The sequence below is a fragment of the Symphalangus syndactylus genome, chromosome 13, assembly GCF_028878055.3.
Source record: "Symphalangus syndactylus isolate Jambi chromosome 13, NHGRI_mSymSyn1-v2.1_pri, whole genome shotgun sequence".
In the NCBI taxonomy this organism is placed as follows: Eukaryota; Metazoa; Chordata; class Mammalia; order Primates; family Hylobatidae; genus Symphalangus; species Symphalangus syndactylus.
Window position 1 is genome coordinate 76576315 of NC_072435.2, and position 26961 is coordinate 76603275.

At 35.1% G+C, this 26961-nt stretch overlaps 2 protein-coding genes across 17 annotated transcripts in view; one reads left to right on the forward strand and one right to left on the reverse strand.

Moving 5' to 3' along the window:
- Positions 1–26961, forward strand: part of ACSS3 (acyl-CoA synthetase short chain family member 3) — a 515807-nt gene that overhangs the window by 482839 nt on the left and 6007 nt on the right. The gene's annotated exons all lie outside the window — the stretch shown is intronic.
- The window catches only part of PPFIA2 (PTPRF interacting protein alpha 2), a 516856-nt gene that overhangs the window by 27363 nt on the left and 462532 nt on the right, over positions 1–26961 (reverse strand). For all 15 annotated transcript variants that reach the window (XM_055236863.2, XM_055236852.2, XM_055236853.2 and 12 more), the window contains 2 exons: positions 14269–14350; positions 9834–10034 (listed from right to left, as the gene is read on the reverse strand). In XM_055236863.2, coding sequence (XP_055092838.1) covers positions 9834–10034; positions 14269–14350 — 283 coding nt within the window. The remainder of the gene's footprint in view (positions 1–9833; positions 10035–14268; positions 14351–26961) is intronic.

The following is a 26961-nucleotide window of genomic DNA, read 5'->3' on the forward strand; positions in this document are numbered from 1 at the left end:
ATATAATGTATTTTTCAGCCACACTAATAACTGTCAAATTATAAAACCCATATATTTTCTAATTCTTCAACAGTATCTGATACCATTATAGAGAAGAACATAGTGTAAAATAAATTTTTTTTTCTAGCAGGCAATATTCTATTATAAAGTCCCATTTGCTTTCTAAATAAAACACCCCTTGGTATTAGTTCTATACACTTAATAATGTACAGTTTCGAAACCAAAGTCCACTTAGTAACATACAGATCAGGCATATCATTGAAGGTATTGGCCCCTGGAAACCACTTGCCATCAAATTCCATCATTTCTTTATGAACATTGCAAGGTTTTCCAAGCCATCAATGAAATTTACATTCCATATATTATCTGCTACTTGTTTTGGGGAGGGTCCAATTTTTAAATAATTGGTGTAGCAAAGTTGTTACCCAAACATTGCAAGTCATCACCATAATTCACTTTGGGTTTTTCTGCCATTCACCTAGTACCATGACTTTTCCTGTATTAAAAACAAATGTAACTACATATAAATTGATGAGTATAATTTGATGTAAGTGAAATCTTATATATGTATATACATACATATATACAGTCATGCACTACATACCGACATTGTAGTCAAGAATGGGGTGCATGCACAACAAATGGTCTCATATGATTATAATGGAGCTGAAAAGTTCCTGTCACCTAGTGATATCAGAGCCATTATACCATGGTAGTGCAATGCATTACTCAAGTGTTTGCGGTAATGCTAGTGTAAACAAACCTATTGCACTGCCAGTCATCTAAAAGTATAGCACGTGCAACTATGTGCAGCCCATAACCCTTGATAATGATCATTAATGACTGGGTTATTGGTTTCTGTATTTACCACACCATGATTTTTTAATCATTATTTTACAGTGTACTCCCTCTACTTTTGTTTTTTAAAGAGTTAACTGTAAAATAGCCCCAAGTATGTTTCTTGGGAGGTATCTCAAAAGAAGGCATTGATATCCTAGGAGATGACAGCTCCATGTGTGTTACTGCCCCAATGACTTTTTAGTGGAACAGAATATGGAGATGAAAGACAGTGATACTGATGGTCCCGACCCTGTGTAGGCCTATAGTGATTTGTGTGTTTGTGTCTTAGTTTGTAACGAAAAAGCTTAAAGAGGGGAAAAAATAATGAAATAGCAGAAAGCTTATAGGACAAGGATATAAAGAAAGAAATTAATTTTGTTCAGCTGTACAATGTATTTGTGTTTTAAGCTAAGTATTATTTAAAAAAGAGTCAAAAGTTAACAAAAAAAAGATTTATAAATTACAAATGTTACCATAAGCTAAGGCTAATTTATTACTGAAGAAATAAAAATTTTTTTATGAATTGTGTGTAGTATAAAGTATAGTGTTTATAAAGTCTACAGTAGTATATAGTAATGTCCTAGGTCTTCATATTCACTAAGTGTCCTACTCACGTGTACCATTTTTTATCTTTTATACTATATTTTTACTGTACCTTTTCTAAGTTTAGACATATTTGGATACACAAATACTTACCACAGTGTTACAACTGCGTACAGTATTCATCTTAGTATCATGCTGTACAGGTTTGTACCCTGGAGCAATAAGTTATACCACATAGCCTAGGTGTGCAGTAGTCTATACCACTTAGGTTTATGTAAGTATGCTCTATGGTATTCTCAAAATGAAGAAATTGTCTCATGACTCATTTCTCAGAACATATATCTGCATTAAGTGACATTTGATTGTATATATACTTAAGTAACAAACAGAAATGGGTGGTAAAGATTCATAATTATAAGCAAATTCGATGCACATAAAAATTCCACAAGCTGGACATCAAATATATGTGTAGAATTCGTTTTCTTCTACTGTTTTGGAATTTAGAGTACAGATGATGTTTGTTCTATAAGATAAATCTGTGTACACCTATTAAATAAATTTAGAATATAAAAGTCATTTATGTCCTTAAAAGTCCCTTCCTTGTATCCCCTGCTTCTAACAATGATGCTCATTATAAACAGAAAGTTGCATATGAGTATATAAATCATTACATTACTTGGAATAAATTGTTTTTATTGAATTTAGGAGGAGTGTGCTGTGCTGAAAAGCACTTTACATGCATCTGTCACATTCCCTTTACACCCAGTTATCGTGGTGCTTTGCTTGAGTGGGTGTACTGTTGGTTCAAAGTGAGTTTCAGCAATGATTACCTGAGAGGAAATTCATTTAAGCCAATCTTAAATGGCTTAAGCTTGCAGAACAGTGTAAAATCAATTTTACACTGATTTGTGTAGCTTCTGCTTTGAATCGTAATCCAAATAATGAAGATCTCATTCCTTCTTTAAGAAACTACCTGTATTGATTATCTCATTCTAGAATAGATACATGCATAATATCTTTCACAGGTTATCTTTAAGTCTGTGTCTGCCAGTCTGTCACCATATTCTAGGATGTAGAACATGCCGGAAGCTATGGTTTTATCTGTTTCATTCCTCACAACATAAGCATATACCCAGGGCAATTTTCTAAAGTATGACTGGCAAACTTTCAGAAGTTATGTTAGTTGTTTCTGTTTGATATGCAGTTTTACTTGTGAAGACCACTGCCAGCCCTATAGTCTTGTAAAATAGCCGACAGAAATAGTTTCTACACAACCTAATCAAGTAGACATTAACTGAAGTTTTAACAAGTTTATTTTATAGGCAAGCTCATATGTAGTAAGTCAATTATTCAATCAGATTGCTCTCTCTCCACCACCACTTTAGGGGATGGAACTTGCATCTAAGTACATTGTGAGGGAGTAATTTAGAGCATGAGAGTTTCAGAGAAAAGCATCCCTGTAAGATAGCTAGATTGGGAAACTTTGAGCAACCAAAGGGTGTAAAGATATGAGCGCCTTGGGATTGAGGATACAGTACAAAAAGTAGGTTGGAAAAGCATAAAAAACAAATATGGTATAACTTGGTTGTGGTTCTCTGAGATCCCCTTAAAATTATCTACTCACTGCCCTCAGTAGTCTGTGCTGCAATCTCCCCCAAAAATGTGTGAGCTAGAAAATGCAAACCAATAGTCATTTTTTTGTGGCTAATATCATCTGAGTCTAACATGAATTTATAAAATTTCAATTATATTATCAAATTAGAATCAAGGGGCTTGAGTTATACAGTAGCACTTACTAATGACTACCCTAGGACATTTCCTGAATCTGTCTAAATTTCAGGTTCTGCACTTCTTAAGTGGGACTAAAAATGCATGCTCCAGATTAGAAAGAAACACTAAAAAGTTTACATTATGATACAACATGTTCTTATACAGGACTGGGACTAGGATGAGGCACATGAGGTCCTGGGAGGCTATAATTTAAGGAAACACTCACTTTCAGGGTTGGTATCTGACAATGAGAGCCTCTTTAAATTTTATGCTTGAGGTTATCTTGCTTGTCTCCCCTTAATACCCATGGAATAGAACTTTGAGAAAGTATCAAGTGAGAAGGAGAAAGAAATTTCTAAAAAATGATCATAATTAAAGAACTTACCTAATTAAATCATTCTGGAAACAGTTAAGACAGAAAAATAAATATTACAATGAACTTAAGAAATAACTCGTGAAAATTAATCAGGTGAAAATAATGAGAAGTCTTGCTGTCAGAGATACAGTATAAGTAAAGCAGCCAGACCTCAGAATAATCCTAAATCTTACCTAGTTAAAGTAACTTTTGTTACTACCTAGGACATTTAAAGTGTTTTTTAGTTTGTAATGGAATTACTAAGTAGTAACTTGAAATTACTTTTCACATTCAAATGGCCCTATCTGAATTTTTGTCTCTCATTATAAGATAAATCCTTCTCATTATAATAAGAATGGTATTTACACCTCACTCTCTTTTCAATAAAGGTTGAGGTTTATAAAGACAATTATACCACACCCTCTTTTCAATAAAGGTTGGGGCTTATGAGGTAAGTAATAATGAAAAGAGAAATCAAACAGACTAAAAGAATGCTATAAAAAGAAGAAAAACTGATGGAGTGCAGGAAGCAGAAGCAGGAGAATGTGCTTGTTAGGAGCAAACCCACATAGGAGTATGACCTTAGATGAGTCAGTTTACTTCTTTACATTAGTTTTGCCCATTTGTGAAACAGCTATAATAAAAGTACCTTTCTCATAGTGTAGTTGTGAGACTCAAATGGGCTATTACATGTAAAGCACTTAGAACAGTCCCTGACAGTGAGCATTCTGCTGATGTTGGCTACTACTGTAATTATATTAGATATTCTGTTAGGTAATCTCCATTCAAGCAAATCTTTAATTCAAGAAATACTCTGTAGGTCTCTGTATTACACCGAGCTGACTAATGCCTATCTTATGCCTTACATTTATGCTCAATCTTGTTGAATTATACAGTTATCAAAAATCACTTTGTTTAAAACTTATTTCCACTGCACTTGCTTTTAAAATGTTTAATTCATCAATTTAAATAAATGTTACATAAAGCAAAACATAAAACAAATTTGGCTCCTATATAAACACTAAGTTGAATTAGTTGGAAAAACCAGAGATAGGCAAATCTTGAAATACACTATCAATAAAACACAATTTTGTCAAAGTCTGGGGAAGGCATTGTAAATGTCCAGAAGGATTCCTCATTCAAATGGCTTTTTGAGTTATCTTGAAGTTGTCACTTTAAAAAGAAACACCAACTAGAGAAATTAAACATGTTTCCAGATAAGATTATCTAAAAGTATAATGTGGAACTCCAGACATTGGAAACATACACAAAAAAGTTTTTGGTGCTCCATCTAAATTTGCAATGCTTGAGCATTTCCATAATTTTTACCTGAGATAAAGTATTCAAAGAATGCACTTATTTTTGTTACATCCTTCTTCAACCAAATTTCAATTAACTGGTATCTCCATCTCTATCCTACTAGGTAAGAGACTTTCTATAGTAACAGTAGCTTGGGGAAAAGAAACAGAAAGCTGGAAATTCACGGCTGGCCCAAGGTAATCATACATGTGACATTTAAATTTTCCATTTTGATGGTCCAGCCCATTATATCTAGGCAGGAAAGGAGGCAGAATCAAGTAAAGTAGTAGAAAAAAATAATAATAATTAAAAAAAAAAGCCCAAAAGCCCAAGTACCTTGTCTTTTTCTCCTCAGAACTTCAGTTAATAAATACGAAATACCTGGCTTAGGAACCCAAGCCCAAACCTCAGTGTGCAAAACGACTTGTATGATCTAAACAAACTGTAGTGTTCTAGAAGACATGACAGAATAACTTTGTTAAAAAAAATCAAAAAATCTGCCTTTGTGTTTTGTAAGTGTGAATTCTAATACATAATGTTAGGTTATGACTTTATGTAGTAGATTCATTAATAATGATTTATGTGGAATTTTCATTTGCAAAGCAAATTGTATGGGAAATATATTAGAAATGAGTAAATGCTTCCATGTGGATGGAGTAGAAGGAAGAGGAAACATTTAGTAGATATTTTTAAAGCTTAGAGACACAACTTAACTTCTCTCATAGAATTTGCATCAGTATTTGGCAAGAGGCATATATATTCCATGAATACAGAGCTATTACACATTAGTAAAAAGATAAATATTCCTATAATAGTATAGATAAGTTGGAAAGGTTATGAATAGAAAATTAATATAAATACCAGATTAATAAGAATATAAAACTTTGCACATTTAGTAGTGATTTTTAAAATGTAAATTAAGCAAGGAGATAACCAATGTTGACAAAGGGAGAAAAAATAGCAACACAACACAATTTAACAATTAAAGTTTAAAAGTATTAAGAATATGCATTCCCTATACACAAATATAGCAATGGAAATAACCACAGTTTATGCAACAACATAATTACAAGCACATATTTTACACACAACAACAAACTGTGTTACACAAAACAAAGAAAATGTCCAATAGTAGGAATTTGATTAAATAAATTATCACATTTCTACAAAGGAGATATTCAACAACTAAAAGTGATGTTGCAATTGCATATTTAATAAAATGAAGAAAATGCTTACACTACATTACTAAATTTCCAAAAAGGTACAAATTAATATATTATGTGAAATAATCCATTTATATAAAAAGATAATGAAAAAAGAATGACAAGATCTTCATCAAATGTTTTCAATAGTGAAAAAATTAACATTGATTATCTCTAAAATCAGTATTTTTTAATGTTTTTAAATTATTTTATTGTCATCTTTGTATTTTTCTGTATTTTACAAATCTTATACAGGATCTGTATTAGTTCAATAAACATAAAACTTAAATGCTATAAACAATATATTTTTTATGTTTCAAATGTTCATCTTTGTTTGAAGCCTTATCCAGCTTGTAGTGATTTCTCCTTTCTTGAAGCTCCATCACACTTCATTTCTATTGTACATTTTGGAGTTAATCTATATGATCCTGTACTAAATCTACCAGTCAACATGCTTATTTTCCTTAGTAGAGTTTCCCTTTCTGATCTCAAGGCCACACATGTTTCTTATACTTCAGCAGAGTATATGAAATATGTGGGTAGAGTGATCTATACAATGATTATTTTAAAGTGAATATTTACATAATATCTAAAACTTGCCAGGCACTATTGTTAAGGCTTGGGGTTGATGGAAACCTGATACTATCTTTATTTCGTCTAGTGTGAGACAAATCAAGAAAAGAAGAACTGTAAAATGTTGTTTATAAGTACATGGAGTGGTAACTCAGGAAGGAAACCAAACCCAGACTTTGGGGGCTCAGCAAAAGCTTTTCAGAAGAAATATATAAAAGAATCGATAAATGAATAATGAATTGGAGAAAATATGGTGACCTTGAAGTAGGATGAAAGTTTTGGGCAAAGGGAAGACCAACTACAAAAGCTCATAATTGACCAAAAGGAAAGACGTTTGAAAAATGGAAAGTAGTTCCTGACCTGGGGAAATAAAGCCTTCGAGGTGAACTGAGGCTAGATCATAAAGCTTTCTTTACTTCTCCCCATTCTTTAAACAATTGAATGTTTATTAATATGGTATAATTGAAATTCCTTCAGCTTGGTTAAATAGTTTTAGAAAAATAGTTTTAAAATTTCCTATTGTTCATTAAGAAATGACTTACACTGGTAAATAAAAATAATAAAATGTATCATATTTTTCATCTGGAATTTGGGACTTCAAATTTATTTTTGCAAGATTGATAATGTTTAATAATTTTGTTTGCATTTGCCCTTGGGAGGAAAATGTGGATATAAACCATTTATGATGCTTCCCTCTCAGCTGGAAATTACGCAGCAAACTCTTCATCAGACTTAAATTCAATTTACAATAACAATTTTAATGGTCTTCTCAGTTTCTTATTTTAAATATACAGGTGACTCTTGAACAACACAGGTTTGAACTGCATCATTCCACTTTTACACAGACTTTCTTCTGTCACTGCCACTCCTGAGACAACATGACCAATCTCTCTCCCCTTCCTCCTCCTCAGCGTACTTTCAACATAAAGACGATGAGGATAAAGGCATTTATGATAAACTACTTCCACATAATGAATAGTAAATATCATTTCTCTTCCCTATGATTTTCTTAATAATATTTTCTCTAGCTTACTTTATTGTACGAATGGAGCATATAATACATATAACACACATAATACATGCTTATCAACTATTTATGTTATCAGTAAGGCTTCCAGTCAAGAGTAGGCTCTTAGTAGCTAAGTCTTGGGAGAGCCAAAAATTCTAGCTGAATTTTTGACTGTGTGTGGAGGGTCAGCACCCTTAACTCCCATCTTGTTCAAGGGACTACTGTATTCTGAATTGTCTTTTAGCTTGAGTCATAAATCCAGTTATAGTGAAAAACATTTGTATCTATTTAAAAATAATATAGGTAAGGGTTTTAAAAATTATATATTTTTCCTACATGCTATTTAGGAAGAACTTAAAATGGATTTATGTAAGAAATATATAAGCCTTTTAAATTTGATCTTTCATTTCTGGCATTAGAATCTAGTATATTGGGAAGGAAAATGTGTAAATAGAAATGAAACAAACTATTCAGAACTGTTTAAGATCATGTATAAAAAGTTATACTTAAGTTATTTTTCTGCCTGAAAACTGCAATAAAGTAATATGACTTTTTAATATTTTATCTATTGCTAAAATTTATCTCATTCTCCCATATTTTATTATGCTATATAAGATATGAGATTTGGGAAATCTATTAATTATCAGAAATAATATATGTTATAAACAAAATATATGATTTAGGAATGGAATAAAGAAATAATGAAATACTATTTGGGAGTTTTTTTGTGTTTGAATTTGTCATCATGCATGCCTTTTTTGTCACATTTTGTTCTTTTCTAGGATTAGGATAGGTAAAAAATTATGAGATGATTAGGAATTTATAACTGAAAAACAGACTTTGAAAGAAAAGGATATTCCAGATATTCCATTTGGTATTTGTAAACATCAAACTCATGTAATTTCATAATTATGGAAACTTCTTAAGAAATAGTGAGTTATAAAAGAACACATACAAGTGGCCAAGAAACATACAAATAAAGCTCAATATCACTAATCACCAGATATATGCAATTAAAGCCAAGTGAGATACCATCTCACCTCAGTCAGAATGGCTATTACTAAAAAACTAAAAAAAAAAAAAAAAAGATGTCGGCAGGGGCACAGAGAAAAGGGAACACTTTTACGCTGTTGGTGGGAATGTAAATTAATACAACCTCTATGGAAGGCAGTATGGAGGTTTCTCAAAAAACTAAAAATAGAATGAGCATTCATCTAAGTAATCTCACTACTCAGTACCTACCCAAAGGAAAAGCAATTGTTTTATCAAAATAATGCCTGTACTCATGTCTTTATCACAACATTAATCATAATAGCAAAATCATGGAATGAATCTAAGTGTCCATCAGTGGATGATTGGATAAAGAAAATGTATATACACACCATGGAATACTATGCAATCATAAAAAAGAATAAACTAATGTTTTTTGTAGCAACATAAATGGAACTGGAGACCATTATCCCAAGTGAAATAACTTGGAAACAAAAAAATCAAATACAACATGTCCTCACTTGTAAGTGAGAGCTAAACAATGGGTACATGTGGACAGTTAGAAGGAAATCACAGACACTGGAGACTCCAAAAGGGAAGAGGTTGGTAGGGGATGAGATTTCAAAAATTACCCATTGGGTATAATGTTCACTATTTGGGTGATGGGCACACTGGAAGCCCCAAAATCTCCATTACATAATATAACCGTGTAATGAACTTGCACATGTACCCCCTGAATCTATAAAAATAAAAAATATTAAAACTAAAAAATGTAGTCACTTAAGCCTTGCATCTTTAGTAAGCACTAACGCTTATATCTTATTTTCTGAGAAATTACCTGGGGGAAAGAGAAAGGAAGGAAGGAAGAAGGGAAGGAAGGAAGGAAGGAAAGAAAGAAGGAAGGAAGGAAAGAAGGGAGGCAGGGAGGGAGGAAGGGAGGGAGGAACAAATGAACGAAGGAAGGAATTGCAAAAAGAGTAAGCTCAGGGTCCTGTTGCTTGGGAGAAAAATCTAAACTTTAGATGCTAGCTCAAAAGTCTGCTATGCTAGCTTTCACGTCTGATATGAATCACAGCTCCTCATTTGAAAACCTATTAAAAGTAGCAGCAAGGTTAATAAAGAGCAAGCTAAATCTCTTGAGAATAACTCAAGCTGACATTGAAATGTGTGCTGTCACAATTTTGCTCTGTAGACTTAGACACACAGCTATTTGCCTAGCGCTGGGGAAGGGGAGGAGCAGAAACTGACTCACAGTTCGAGATGTTGGAGGAGCTGAAGGACTTGTTAGGGAAACCATCTCCTGAATTGCTAATCGAAGTTTTAAGCGATGCAGTGGATTGCTGATTCCAATTTCTCTCTGGATCTCAGTGTCAGATAAAGCAGACATGATGGCACCACTCTTCACGTTGGCTCGGCAGGCTGCCACGTACCATGCTGGCATTCCCAACCAAAGCTGTTAGATAGGAAAAAATACATTAACAAATTATAATAATAGTTATCATTTTAGTGTCCCATATGCTAGGAATTATTTTATGTATCTTACATACATGACCTCACCCCATGAGAGAAAATGTTATCATTATTTTCCCCAGAGGAGATAGATGCACAGAGAAATTAAATGATGTATTTAAAAACACCAGGGAGGCAGGGATAGAAACAAGATTTGAAATTGAGACATGCTAGCTCCAGAGACTCTATTTTAACTAATTCATATTACTAGTGGTAAAAGTAATGGCTGCATGGCACCAAATTCCCCTTTGTATGTAGGGACCAGAACAGCTATGAGCCACATTTGATAAGGGACTCAATTAATGTTTGCTTAATGAGTAGCTTCAATTTATAATGCTCCTTTGGAATTCTGAGTGAAGTGAAATTCTGTCACGGAAAGAGACAGCTGTGCCACATCCAACCATGTGATTTCGATCAAAGCATGCAGTGTAGCTAAGCCATATTTCCACCTACCTTCCTATACCATGTGAAAGATGTGTGAACTTAATTAGATGCTATATATGAAAATGCCTTTTAGAGAGTGAAATGATGTGCTAAGAAAGAAGTTAAAACTGAAATCATTGAGAAACTAAAGAAAGCAACAAAATTAATAATGCATCAGAAATTAGAGATTTTAAGGCTGGGAACAGTGGCTCATGCCTGTAATCTCAGCACTTTGGGAGGCTAAGGTGGAAGGATCACTTGAGGTCAGGAGTTTGAGACCAGCCTGGCCAACATGGTGAAACATCATCTCTACTAAAAATACAAAAATTAGCTGAGCATGATGGCGGGTGCCTATAACTCCAGCTACTTGGGAGGCTGAGGCAGGAGAATCACTTGAAACTGAGCAGCGGAAGTTGCAGTGAGCTGAGATCAGGCGTTTACACTCCAGCCTGGGGACAGAATGAGACTCTGCCTCAAAACAAAACAAAACAACAGCAAAAAATGAGGCCAGGCTCTCTGGCCCACGCCTATAATCCTAGCACTTTGGGAGGCCGAGATGACTGGATTGCCTGTGCTCAGGAGTTCGAGACCAGCCTGGGCAACATGGTGAAACTCTGTCTCTACTAAAATTAAAACAAACAAAAAAATCAACCAGGCATGGTGGCAGGTGCCTGTAATTCCAGCTACGCAGGAGGCTGAGAGACGAGAATTGCTTAAACCTGGGAGGCAGAGGTTGCAGTGAGCCGAGACCGTGCCGCTGCAATCCAGCCTAGGCAACAAAGTGAAACTCTGTCTCAAAAAAAACAAAAAAGAAAAGAAATTAGATATTTTGATTTTTCAACTTTGCTGTGAGGCTCTTGAAAGACAATTAAACCAGCAGTGCTATTTACACAGCACAGGTCTGGTGCACATCTCAAGCAGTGGGTGAATGCCAATCACAGGCATTACATTTTAGCACCTGAATAACATCACTTAAAACAGGAATATTCTCCTATTTTCCCCCCATCATTAGTTATGAGTAAGAAGTAGAAAACACAACAAAAAATTATCAGCTTACATATTTGTTTTTGAATGTCCAAAAGATTGATAGACGTTTTTTGCTATTTGTTGAAATAAACAGATTGAACAAAGGAGAGAATTATGTGAGTGAGGAAAAGTAAGTGAGACAAAGAAGAAAAACTATAAATCAGCAAAATACAGTGCCAAGAGCTCTGGACCACAAATCAGAAGACCTGAGCCCTAATTCCTTTCCAGTCATTTGTGAGTCATGTAACCCATTTAAACCTCAGCCATATTTTCCTCATTTGTAAAATGACAGAATCAAGCTTGATTATTTCTCTCTACCTCCTGATATCCATTCCCTTCTATAATCTCCTTCCTTTGGGGGTAGGCCAGTGATTTATTTCTAATAAATGGCTGATGATAAAAGTGATGGGATGTCACTTTCCAGTTCAGGCAATAAAAAGACTGTGGCTTCATTCTTGCTAGTCCCCTCCCGCTCTCTCTTTCCCTCTGAGCTCTCACTCTGGAGTAAGTCAGATCTCGGGAGCCCTATGAAGAGTTCCATATGACAAGGAACTAATGTTTCTGGCCAACAGCCAGCAGGAAACTGAATCATGACCCTGACCACATAAATGAGCATGGAAGTGGATTCTCCCCAAGTCCAGCCTTGAGATGACTGCTGCCCTGGCTGATACCTTGATTGCAGCCCTGTGAGAGATTCCGAGCAGAGGCCATCGCAAAGCTATTCCCAGACTCCTGACCCATAGAAGTCATGAGCTCATAAATGCCAAATTTGGGGGTAATTTGTAAACAGCAATAGCTAAGCAGTATAAGCATCCTTTCAGTTTAAAAATTCCACAATATTAAAAGATTGTCTCTTTTGAAAAAAAAAAATGCCAACAAATGAAACTCTTTGAGTCAGTGTGGACTGGGTTGTGATAGAGATAAAAGAAGGGGCAGACCTAAGTACAGTGTGTGACTGTACAGATTATGCTTTCTTCCAGCAGGTTAGGCACAAATAATTGACCTTGACAGGTACATTGTATATGACGGAAGACAGGACTTGACAATTTAGTTTATAAACTCAAACTGTTCAAAATAACTAAACATCTAAACATGTCTTCTTTGGACCCTAATGATTTTTTTACCGTTGTATTCTAAGATATTTGGATTTCCACACTAGTTAACATCACCCAAATACCTTCCAATACATTGTTACCAATGTTATCCATAATTAGACCTTAAAGAGTCTTTGATGTGGATAAATGGCGTGTGAAGCATGGAATTCTCGCCTACACAAAATTCTTAACAGGCTGTGCACTCAAGGAGGAGCGAAAGGAGATGAAGTTAAAGCTTTCATTCATTGGATCACTCAGCTCATTCATCTTGTTTATTCCATTTCATAATTTAAGTTGCATTAGGAATCACATTATAGGCAATTTCTGTGTATTCGGAATAGGTTTAATTAGCACAAACTTCACTGTCTGTCATCTCCTATCACCTTAAAGTCAGTAAATCTGTTTTTTTTTCTTTTTATCTGAAGGATTTGTTCGTCGCTTGCCAAAACAGCAGCGAACTCTCTGTCAAACTGCAGCTCATTTTATCGGAGCAAAAACTGAACAAAGAACTGCTATCATTTCTGAGGTGTGATTTCTTAAGCATTTTGTCTTGTGATTGATTTTTTAAATATAGTAATTTTAAAGACATGGTTGAAAGAAGCAGCTGATCGCTAATATCTGATGGCTAATATGCTAAATTTCCCTGTCTGATGTGAAATAATAAAGTAAAAGCAAAATACAGGCATTTTTCATTCAGTGCAAGAAAAAATACAAAGCATGTTTCTAGATCTATCTATGTAAGTCTATTTTTAAAACTAAAATGGGCTTTAATGTTTCTTTATTGATTATTTATAATTTTATAATCCAAGACCATTTAAAACAACGTGTATAATTACCTCTGGCAGGCAACAAAAGCCTGGATTCTTCTTTGCCCTGACACAGGCATATCCTAGCAGCTACTAGCAGCTCACATAGAGAACTGAATAGAAGGGGCAGTGAACAGTACTGTTAAGTGACACGAAAGAGCCCTTTGTAGTCAAATATGTAGTTCCGTCAATGTCAGAGTCGGTTTCTGCTGCCTCCCACCCTGTTCAGCTATTCCCTTATTTTTCCAGAACACTATGTTGTACAGGAAATGCTGAAAATAGTTCTTCTTTTATTGTAGCATTCAGTTTGGACACAGAAGGGAATAAGGGGTAAGTCTTCTGTTTAATCCCAAGTGTCTAAACCTAGCCGGTCCCTAGGCTTTAGAGAATTAGGTTCAGGGACTAAATTACAGGCAAAGGAATGTCTCTCTGTAAATCTAGGTGATCTTACTATCTTGGATTACAGAAGTGCTGAATATGGAGAGGGTCTTCTCTGTAACCTGCTAATGAGGAAGGACCTTGGCCTAATGGATGTGAATGGATGTTTTCTTGCAACAATAAAATTTTGTTTCTTCTCTTGCTCTAGAAATGAAGAGGGTGTGATTTAGAGACACTTCCTTTTATCCCACCGCATGCTTTCTTCTAATACAGTCACAAAAAAGTGTCAGAGTAAAATCACAAATTAATTCCCTAGTAAGCAAATAGTCCCTTGTGAGCAATTCCAGACTAAGGGGATGCTGTGATTTCAGAAATTTGCCTTTACCTGTCTCAAAAAAACTATCAACTTAGTAGTGATTGATTTAAGGGCCTCCTAGTTTCATTCTCTTACCTCTAGCCATGCAACCACAGTCGGCCCATCCCACTGGGCAAAAGGTAATCCCTTTCTCCGAGCTTCTTCAAGAAGTTCATGCCTGAAGTATATAGCAAAGATTATTAGGCAGGTATATGGAAAAATATGGCTGTGATTATTTCTAATGATAATATTTTAAAATAACCAATCATCCTTTACAAGATTTTTATGATACAATATAGAATAACAGAATTCCTTTTTCCTTTGAGTAACACACACACATCATCCATTGATTTTATTAGGAATGAAGCATTGACATAGAAAAGTAATTTTCCCCAACATTTATTCATGAAAATTAGAACATTAAGTGCTAATGGAATTAGAAGTGGAATTATATTACCAGCAAATATCTTATCCCTTTAATGAGAAAATGGCCCAAATATTCATATTCAAGTATGCATTATGGGATCTAAATGTGGCTTCATCCATCTGCCCTGCTCTCCTTGCCTTACTATCTCCATGGCAAAGAAAATGCTTATATAGAGAGGCAGAAGATAAATTTGGTCCTTTTAGTCACATTCTAGTGATGTGGTTGATTTTAGTATGCCCCGTGGGTCCAGGGGTCTATCTTAGGAGTTAGTTATTTGTCTAGACTGTAAAACTACATGTCATTTGGAGAAAACTCCAAGGTAAATTGATTTCTAACACTCAAAAGCAATGTAAGGTGTCAAATTCAATGGTACACTTGTTTTTATCTATAATCACTACTGTTTTAATGAAATTAAAATATCGTAATAACAATAAATGGTTGTTTTGATAACAAAAAGATGCAAAAGAACCCTGAAAAATGCATCTATAATTTCACTGACCCTCTTACTGATTTTTAGAATTGACATCCACTTACAAAACCAATTTGAGATCACTCATTGTTGAGATAGTAGCTATGTGCTTTCATTGAAATTCAAATTGATATATACCTGGCCAGGAATATATTGGAAAATACATTCTCTTTACTTTAGTATGCCTTGATCTTACACACAGATGATAAAAACATGGTATAATAATTGCTTTATTTTGAATGTGTATGTTTTATGCTTAGGAATATTTTGTGAAAATCATTTATGAACTCCCAAATGGATAATTTGATCATTTTCTACTATTAATCAATTAGTTACTGTGGTAGACTATATTAATACATTAAGATATATAATGAATAAAATGCCTTTCAACACAGAGTTTTCTATGTTAGTAATAAATGCTACCAAAAATGCATTAAAAAAGGGGCAAAATACAAATTTAAGTTATAGTGGCTGAAGAGACATTAATCAACTGCTGTTTCATTTGAGGGGATAGAAGTGTTAAGTTCTGCATGTAAGCTATTCAGCACCCAGGAAAGGGAACAGCAACACCCCGTGCTCTGAATCTAAAAAAGTAGAGGCACTTCCTCACCTGGCTTGCTCTATCATCCTTCATTCCCTCAGGTCTCCCAGTGACATTCCTTTAGTGAAAACCAGTTTCAAATAGCTTAGCCTCACTGTGACAGATATATGTATAGAAATTGATTGAAGGATCAAAAACAAATAACCTATTAGGTACTTATTGAACACCTGTTGTGGACTGAGACTTGTGTTTAGTGTGGAAAATAGATATGGGTCTAATTTCCCAGGATATCCCCTGTTAGATGGACAAAACAAACACATGAAACTGTCTGAAAACACAATACAATACAATATAATACAATACAATACAATACAATACAATACAATACAATACAATACAAAAGAGCTGCTAACATGAAAACTTGGTGATGTACCCTCTGAAGTATGTCATTTTAGAAAAGGGGTTAATAGCCATTGAAGGTGTTGTGAAGGCATTGTGGCAATGGAGCTGGCTTTGAAGGGCAGGTAGGAAAGAGGTGGGGATGGAATTCCAAGCAGGAGAAGCGCTAATGGGGAGGTATGGAACTTAACATGAAATATGTGGAAGAAAATAAGGGTAGGCCGTCGCAGAGTTAAAGCATATTGTAAGAGTTTTAATGTTACATCCAATAGGGAAAGGGACACTTCTAGTTATGTCATAGGTTTGTGACATTAAAAGGGAAGAAATAAATTTACATTTACGATTAGTTTTTGCTTCACATAGTAAAAAAGCAAGTAAATATGCACTAATAACCTAAGGAGCACGTACCATTTTCAGAAGTGTATTATATGAGTTGTACAAAAGCTATTTTTAAATATTAGAATGCTTTCGTTTTGAAACTTCTGACTAGTTCCCTAATAAAAATCCCACTAGAAAGGCCAGAGTGATCCTGTTGAGTCTGACCATGTAACTTCTCTGTTCATAACTCTCCAATCACCTCCTGTCTCACTGGAAATAAAAGCCAAAACAGCTGCTACAATCTATCCTACCCGCGCCACCTCTCTGACTAAACTCCCACCTCAGGCAGCAACACTGGCCTCCTTGCTGTTCTTTGGAAACAACCCAGACCTCTTCTCTGCCTCAGGATCTTGGCAGCTCACCTGGAATGCTCTTCCCCTCTATCTCTACATGGCTAACTCTCTCAGCTACTTTAAGTCTTTACTCAAATGCCACCTATTCTCTGAATGTCTCCTCTCCTACTCCCTGAAAACCCCACCTGAAAACTCCAATAAGGAATTTCTTATCCCCATTGTTTGCTTTATTTTTTCCAAGGTATTGCCCTTCTAACATAGTATATTATTTACTCCTCATTCTGTCATCTGCCAATAAAATGTAAGCTCAGGGAGGGTGTGTGTTTTCATATGCTCTGTTCAGAAATGAATTTGAAGTCTAGAACAAGGTCAGGCACAGAAGAGGTACTAAATAAATACTTGTAAATGTTAAACAAAATGCCAATCAGTGTTTACATTTAGGTGCTTCTTGTTTCAGTAAATTGTGTTCTATAATGTTTTGTTTTTGTAGTCCAAATAGCTTTTTCTATTTTACCTTATAACCATGTACAACATTTTATGTTTTAAAGAACAAATTTTTTTCTTGCATCTTAACTCCACTTGAGCTTTTATTTCCCACTTTCTCACAATAGTGCTGATTCTAGCTGATCCCAAGAGTCTGATCTGTTTGGGATTCCTGGTGAGAATTTGGTTAAGAGGCAACCCAATGTGCTCAAATAGTTCTGTTCTATGAACAGAAGTATTGATAACACAATCGTTTGGGAAATTATTGAGCAATCTGGCCACTGAAAGAGTTTTATTTTCTGGGGTTTTGTTTTGTTTAAATCACAAACTCTAATAACAGGATGACTTAAGTAACAGCAGTCTAAGAAAATGAGATAAGGGAGCTCAAATCCTTTGGTCTCCAACTGTTAGGGCAAAATCTCTAGCATCTGTCTTAGGGCTGACATACTTGAGACTGGAAAAATGGATCAGATGGGAGGGATGGCTAGTTTTTACACCAGGACTGTGTACTACATGATGGTAACTCCAGATGTGCTTTTCCTTAACCTGAGAGAAGTATCAATTATGTAAAAAAGAACAGCATTGAAATTTCCAAAGCAACATTGCCTTGCATTATTATTTTTAATTATAAAATAATCAGCACTATACAAAATTTATAAGAGGCATATATCTAGGCATGTTGGCTTGAGAGAGAAGTAATGCTAGAAAAATAAAGCAATGTGGGCAATGCTATAATAGTTGGAAATAACTGAATTTAATACATGATGATATGCTAATAGATTATTAAGGGTAGCACTAATTAGATAAGGGTATGCTTATTTTCATCAAGTTTTGGAATTACTGTCAGAAAAATAGTGATCTGAACTGTATAAGAAATCCTAAATGACAAACTGACTTGGCACAAACAAGTCTTTTGGATATACTGCTGTTCTCCGTTCAACCTGTCAATGTACGGAAAGGGATTTAGTCTGGAATGGATTTTCTTTGCAGCCAGAATTCAACTTTTTTTAAAGGTGAAGTGACAGTTCTTCCAGAAAAAGAATGTGATCACTTACCCCAGTACAAATTTAACTCCGAAAATTACTCTTTCCCTGTTGGCCTGAAGAATAAGTTTAGTGTGTTTTTAAAAATAATTTCAGACAATCAAATATTTGACTATCTTTTCCCAAAGGATCACTTGTACATCACTAAATTTCGGGGCATATATTTCAGGTTTAAGATTCAGAATATATTTTAGAGGACATCAGCTGTACTTCCTTTTAGAGGAAGTGTCAGGCATGTAGGTGTTATGACTTGTGTCAAAACACAAACAAGAAAAGTACTAATTGCAAGAAACAGTTATTTTGAATCAGTACAACTTCTGAATCATTGTGCCTTTTTAAGAAACACTTCAATAAAGAATGCTGTTAGTATCTTCCATAGGCCTCAGGTTCTCCTATTATTGATATCAATAAGTTACTGTGACTAGAAAGTGACATTTTAGGAGGCCCAACATGTGGTGGGCACTCAGGTCTGTCAATAATTTGCAAGTCCATATCCAAATGTGCAGAGGGAAGCCTGCACTTGCTATGCCTGAACTGAAGACAGGAGCAAACAAAGGGTGTGCAATCAAGAAATGACTAGACTCAAAAATTTCTAGATAAAAGATCAATAGGGTCTAAAAAATGTATATAAATTAGAAGCATTGGCCAGGCTACAGATTTCCAACTTTTAATGCAGACTAATTAAGCAGGCGGGTGCAACTTTGGTTAAATGACTAAATCCAGATGGAAATGCCTGGATTTTCATTCTTAGGTTTTAAGTTTCTCCTTAGCGATTGTAGTTGTGGTCTAATTGGTATACAAGTACAGTCTCTGGCTCCCATCTCTTGCATTTGCATGCCATCACATGCCTCCCTGCCTTATCTCCCCACATACTTTGTCATGATTTTCATGATTCAACAAAAATGCTTCCTTTCTACATCCATCCTTCTCTTGCCCTGGAGGCAATATTTACCACTTTCATACATAGGCCCCATAGTACTAAGCAATTTTCTCTATAGTATCTTTTATGTTTTATTGAATTTGTTGGTTCACAAGTTGTGATCCCCGACTCCATGGGCTTGACAGCAGAGACTTTGTACGTTCTGTGTCTGAGTTGATCAGGGGGTCAGTCATCTGATTTGTATAGACCTACTATGTGCCAACTTTTGCAGCAAGCAAAGAATAAAGCCAAGTAAATCTCTGACCTCAAAGACCATACATTCCAGTGAAGAAGGAAGATTTGTATAAACACATATACACATAAATAAACAAAATAAGTTGAGCCATTGATATGTGTTCTACAGGAGGTAAAATAGACTAAGGCAGTAAAGTAGGAAATGCTTATAGTGTTCTGGAGACATAGATGTCTATGATGAGGCAACATTTGAGTAGAAACATGTACATTGAAAAGTGGCAGGGAGTAGGGGTATGGTGGGAATGTTTTAAGCAGAAACACAGTATAAAATTCCTATTAAAGGAGTGGAATTAAATGTTTGAGCAACTGATAAAAGCCAAGAAAGGCCAGTGTGACTGGAGTGAATTGAAGGACACGGGAGTTGGTGGTGGAGGAAGATGAAATTGGAGACGTAGACAAGAGAAAAGCAAGATCATGTTGGGCCTTGGGAGCTGAAGAGGAGTTTATTCTAAACACAATAAGAAGCCATCAGAGGGTTTAAGCACAAGAACATAAAATAATTTGTAAATTATAAAGACATTTCTGGCTGTTGAGGATAGCACGGACTTGAGTCAGGCCGGAGTTGTCATCTAAGGATACAAGTTAGAAGGTCGTAACAAACCTGCACATTGTGCACACGTACGCTAAAACTTAACGTTTAATAATAATAAATAAAAAAAAGAAGGTCGTTTCAATTTTCAAGCAGAAGATAATGGTTGCTTGGTCCTGAGCTGTGGCAGTAGAAATGGTGAGAGGTTATTGGAATAGGGATTCAGGCACACAGCATACATTCAATAAATCATAACTGAATGAATGAATGCATGCCAAATTAACTTCTTACCAGCTATGTGTTTTTTGTCTATGTACTTAATCTCTTTGAGACTTAATTTTCCCATATTTGAAGATGATTATAAATTGATCTCAATTTATAAGAACTAAATAAGATAATACTTACAAAAGCACCTAGCAGCCAATATGTATTCAATAGATACTAATTTCCATTCTCCATTTTTTTCTTATTTTCCCAAAGCAATTCATGGTATGTGCTACCATCAGATTAACCTCCTTAAAGTAAACATTTATTAGCTTACTATATAACTCAGTAAACATTTATTAGCTTACTATATAATTCAAATTTCTATAATGGCTTTTAATTTACTGTTGAAAGAATGGCCTTTAAGGTCATTCTTGATCTGCCCCTAAATTGTTTTTCCAGATTTACCTACTGTATCTCTTCTCTCTAGCTACAATGGATACTCACCATTCTTTGCACTTTACCTCTTCTGTTCTACTGACTTTCTCTCCATTTGGAATGGCCCTTCCTCAATTCATACCATTCAAATTTTCTCTGTCCCTTGAGTGATGCCACTCATATCACGTGCAAGACTCTGGTAGGCAGTTCACTGTATGTACACAGCCTTATTTCCTCTACAGTATAATCTCCTGCAGGCATGAGCCATGTCTCAACTCTTTAAAATTACTTATTAGACAATCCTTTCCATAAATAGCTATCCTATTGGCAACTATATTGGAATGGTAAAACTTGAATTTGTTAGTGTTTATATTTGCAATTCTGAAAAATGAAATTCATTAGTTACTCAAAAAAGTCACAGACCATAGGGAACAGTATGTCTCCTCCTCATTCTTTCCACTGTGGATGGTTTATCCCTGTCAGTAAAAAGAGATTTTATTCACAGACCGCTCACTTTAGCATGATATTCTGGGATGCCAATTTGTGGTATGACTGTTCAAATACCATACAGTACTGTCCCCTGTCACTCATTATGGCCATTTCATTCACCTTCTATTTGATGCCTGTCATTTTGCCCTTCATACTTTCTAACGTATCTTCCTTTACTTTCTATTGTCACTGCTACCACAGTTTTTTTCTCAGCCTTTAATTGGTCCTTCTCTCCAGGCTTCTTACACTGACATTAAAGAAAAAAAAAATCTTCCTGGAAGATAGACTTCATGGCAGAGTGGGTGAGAAAGTGGCTCCTAAAATCAAATTGGTTGAGCTTGATTCCTTTGCTTGTCCTTTTGGGCTGTGCATCCATAACAAGTCACTGTATTTTGCTGTGATTCAGCTTCCTCATGTGGAACATGAAGCTGATAACCCATCTAATAGGGCTTTTACAAAGGTTTCATAAGAAAATATGTGTAATATGATTACAAAAGTGTGTCACACAAAGGCAGTGGTCAATAAATGTGAGCTTCTTTCTTTCTGGTTTTTTTTTGTTTTGTTTTGTTTTTTTTGTTTGTTTGTTTTTTGTTTTTTTGGCAGAGTTTTACTCTGTCTTCCAGGCTGCAGTGCAGTGGTGTGATCTCGGCTCACTGCAACCTCTGCCTTCCAGGTTCAAGCAATTGTCCTGCTTCAGCCTCCTGAGTAGCTGCGATTATAGGCACGTGCCACCAGGCCTGGCCAAATTTTTGTATTTTTAGTAGAGATGGGGTTTCACCATGTTAGCCAGGGTGGTCTCGAACTCCTGGCCTCAAGTGATCTGCCCATATCAGCTTCCCAAAGTGCTGGCATTACTGACATGAGCCACTGTGCCTGGCCAGGTTTTATTTTAAATAATCATAGCACTGTCCTCTAAAGCCCCTGCAGTCTTTCCTCAAATGTCTAAAGGATTATTTTTAATCTTCATTACAAAGAGATTCCTGTTCAATCTTGATTTAATTATCTAATTACCTTTCCTTCTAACCAGAATTGAAAAGTACTTTCACAGTTTGTGCATTACCAATTCCACCTTTGCAAATACCATCTCCCAGAGCTGATAAGTTGATCGCTACTTTTTCAACTATCAACAACCTTGTGTTTACTTAACTCCTGGCTTCCCTTTTATATGAAATATTTTGTGATCAGCCCAATCTACAATTTGCCTTTTCTCCTTTAAAACTGGGAAGCCTGTAGTGTCAATCTCACCCATAGAGATCATTGGTTACCACCATGTGCCTGGGGTCTCATCTCCAACCGGAGAGTAAAATCCTGGAAGTGAGAGTTTGTTCTTCAACCATATCATGCATCTTTCTTTGGATGCTCTAGTCAAGAACATCTTTTCAATGACTGCTAAATTGTAATCCAAAGAACTCACAATGTTGACAATCACCTAGGATCCTTGATTATAGGGCATTCTTAAAGTATTCTATATTTTTATAGCTTCCAACTGTTCATTGCATCTTAAAAAGAAATAAGAATTCTGCATCACAGTTACCCAGGTTGGCTGCAGAAAAGATTACAATGGTATATCTAACATTCAGAAAGACATTTTGTAGACTGACTGAATACTGCCAAAGCTTTTGTTTAAGCCCTCATCAATTGACAATGATGGTGATGGGCCCCTAGAATCTCTCTATCTCTCATTTGGTAACTTGTCCCTTCTAACCTCCACTGAGACCTTCCTAAACACAAATCTATTTGTAAGACTCACCTGCTTAAAAGCCTCCCCCACTGTCCTCAAAATAAAGGCCAAATATCTTCTACGAAGACCCTTCGTGATCTGGCTGTCTCCCTGGCTTTATCTGCTCAACCAACACTGAAATATTTGCTATTACCCAAATACCTCATTCTATTTTACCCCTCCATGTCTTGCTATATGCCCTTTTCTTCTGCCAAGAGCATCCTTCTTCACATCACCATCATAACAACTTTAACTTATCCTTCAGACACAACTCATGTTTTATTTTTTCTATTAAGATTCTAAGTCCTCTCCCAGGCAGAATTAACTCTCTCTTCTATGCAAATGCCATAACTTGTATCTGTTATACTTGTTCTTATTATACTTTCACTTAAAATTTAAAATGTAATCTAAATATAATTAAATAAATTGCATTACAATTTAATACAGTAAGTGCTATGATTGAGATACATCTAATGCGCTCTCCTGTTCACCTGAACCAGTTCATATTCTTATAAGATGAAATATAGTGGTTTGAAAGAGCAAAGGTTCTGGATGCAGACAAATTAGGCTTTGGATCACACAAAACAATAACTAATGTGCATGTATCACTTACTACCTATGAAGCACTATCCTAAGTGTTTTTATGTGTATTAACTCTTAATTTTCATAATAATCCAATAAGATACATATTGACACACATTTGCAGATGAGAACACCGAAAAACAGAGGCCAGTTGGAGTCATGGAACCGTCGAGGTGCAGAATCAGAATTTGAACCCCAATAACCTGTCCACAGGGTCAGCTCTCTTAACCTCCATGCCATCTCTTAGCCAATTAACATTTCTGAAATTTTTCATAAATGAAAAATGAGGATAATAGTGCCTTCCTTATTGTAAGTGTAAAATAAAATAATGGTCTCCTACTTTTCTTTCTTTTCCTATGGTTCATTTGTTTTTAGAAGTGGCATACATTTATTTGACTTCCTGGTTAATACATAAGGTCTTTACCTTCTTATTGTCACACATTTCAATCCTCAGCATTATAAAAGAACAAACGAACTGTGGCTTTTCTTTTCTTGTTATTCCCTAGTAATATCAGGTTGTACATCTTGGCCAGAGAAAAGTTAGCCTAGTTTAAATGAATGAGATAGAAAAGTTGAATTTGTTGCCATTCGTTTCATTTCAATTGATTTTGTAATAACCATACAAAATAATTCTCTGGTTGAAAAATTTACCTTCAGAGCTACTGATTTACTATGGCACATAACAAGTACTTACTGATAAAACCAGAAGAAATAAATATGTGGCTTGATAAGAATGAAGAATAAAATATAAGTCAAATAATGTGACAATGCAATATACTTAATTTTGCATCACAGAAAATAAATCTTCCTTACACAATAGTAGCAAGAAATGTACATAGACTTCACACTATTATTAATTGTAAAATGTATATTGTTTCACTAAAATTCAGTATTCAAGAGGGTAAATAGGATGTAACCTCCTCAAATTTCAACCAAACAATGGGCTTATTATTCAGAAATCCATACTTGATTAAGTTTGTGAAAACTAAAACTACGTATTTGAGAAGCTAGTTGAAATTCTGGTCAGCAAATGTGAACAAAGTATGGTGCCAACTCAATTATTTTTTTTAACATCTGCAAGCTGAACATGTATATCTTAGTTAACATAATTATTCTAAACAGAAATATGTTACAAATTCCAGTCAGCTGCTTCAGAAGATTGATTACCTAACTATACATATTTAGCTTCATAAAATTAAGAGTTTCAAATTCAACATTAAATTTGAGTTGATTTGAAAGCACAGCATACTGTTTGTGTATGTGCAAGTGCAAGTGTGTGTGCCTGTGTATCCTATTACTGCATATTTTCACATTCGGTGAAAATGTATGAAAATCCGTGACACATTTAAATAGTGTTTTATTCAGATTCCAGTAAAACATGCTAGGCTGTTTACATTTCAAATAATTTCATTACATTGAAACTAAAATTCATTCATATTTAAACCGCTTATCTTTAAGCTTCTCTGAAATATAGGGCATAGTCTCAGGAAAGAAATGTATTTGTGAATTGAGTTGGGAGTTATGTAATCTCCTTCCTTACTGTATTTTGAATTTAAGTATTTTCAAAGCCATTAAAAAGGTATAAATACCCCCCTGACACACACATATACACAAATATGATTGAATCATACAATTATTTATGCTGTTATTGAAAATGAGAGGGGCTTATATTACTCCCCATTAAACAATTTCACTTTTGCAAGACACCATAGTCTGTATTTTCCAGTCACTTCCTAATAGTAATTGGATAGTAATTGGGGACCTACTGGAGAATATTGTAATTTTTCAGATTATATGAATACCATTTAGATTAGATTGCTCTAGTGTTTCATCTAATTTTAAGCCCCCTTTTACTCAGTTTGGAAGTTTATAGTTTGTATGCTTCTGAAGGTACAGATATTCTCTCATAGTGTGTGGGAGACAAGTAGATAATAATATTAGTAAGTACAAAGAATATGTCAGTCACTCAGGGGCATGTAGCAAATAAGTGGGGAAGATGGAATTTAAACTCTATCTTCTGATTCCTAATTCAGTGTTGTTTGCTCCTCACATCTTCCTGTGTCATCTTCACTATGTTGTACTATCTTCCCTGATATATTATCCAAAGCTCTCTTTTAGTAATTGCACTAGGGAAATGGTGTTAAGGTCCTAAAAAGTTCGAGGAGCATGTGTAAGACAATAAGAAACTGAATTGTAGAATGAAGTCCATTATATCAGTTTCTTACAGTCCATTAATAAAAATGCATCATTCATTCATTGTTTTTCAATATTTCATTCAATAAGGACTCAGGGGAATTAACTTTTATTTCTTGAAATTATTTTCCTCAGAAAAATTAAAAATCATTAGAAAACAGAAGACAGAATTTATATGATGACATGAAAACTGTGCTTTAAAACTCAATGTCTATAATATTTGTTATTTTCAAAGAGAGCTTACGATATTCATTTGGCCAACATGGTTGATGAGTACTCTAACCAAAACCTGCCTTGCATTCTTAAGAACACCTTACTAGAGCTTTCCTTAATTCCTCAATATTGTAAAATATCCTGACTGAAGCAAATACTGCATCACTAAATCATTCTGGCAATGGCAACAGTAACTTAAAATTATATTAAAAATAATATAAACCTTACTAGTTAATGAAGTAATATTACAAAGTACAAGAATTTGTATTGGCATACAAAATGTTTATATAGCCAACTAGTAATATATTTAATAGTTTCCTGGGTAATTGTATCTCATTGTAGTCATTTTATTGATAAAAAAATAACACTGCTTTAAATTTAAAAGCAATACCTTCTTCTCAGTCCAAAGTGTTTCAATGAGCTCACTATGTTACAAATGCAGTAGTCTACACCAGTGTAAATATTATTCCTATTTTATTTTACTTTTTTACTTTGAAGTCAAATTTGTGTTAGGAATAGATAAATACTCAAATTTTAGCTCAAAGAAAAGGATTTAAAATTTGAAGCCATTATCTGAGTAATTCAGGTTTTTAAAGCTTTAGAAATCAACCAGTACTACAGGAAACAACGGGAACAACACACATTCAACCAAAACCAAGGATTATTCTTGGCTCTCTATACGTAAAAGCGCTGCAGGGAAGAACAGCATTTAACCCTTTTCAGATATGTGCCGTTCTATTCGTTGATAAATAAGTTTGTCTCTTGAACATAACACAGGTGGAGCATTAAGAAAGGTAGAGGCGGCCCGGCGTGGTGGCTCATGCCTGTAGTCCCAGCACTTTGGGAGGCCGAGGCGGGCGTATCACGAGGTCAGAAGATCGAGACCATCCTGACTAACACGGTGAAACCTCGTCTCTACTAAAAATACAAAAATTAGCCATGCCTGGTGGTGGGCGCCTGTAGTCCCAGCTACTCGGGAGGCTGAGGCAGGAGAATGGCGTGAACCCGGGAGGCGGAGCTTGCAGTGAGCCGAGATCGCACTGCTGGACTCCAGCCTGGGCAACAGAGCAAGACTCCGTCTCAGAAAAAAAAAAAAAAAAAAAAAAAAAAACCAAAAAAAGAAAGAAAGGTAGAGGCAATTCAGACAGGCAGCACAATCAGTAGTACCTGAGTGGTCTCAAAGTATGACTTAAGCCTGGCTGCTTGCCACATTG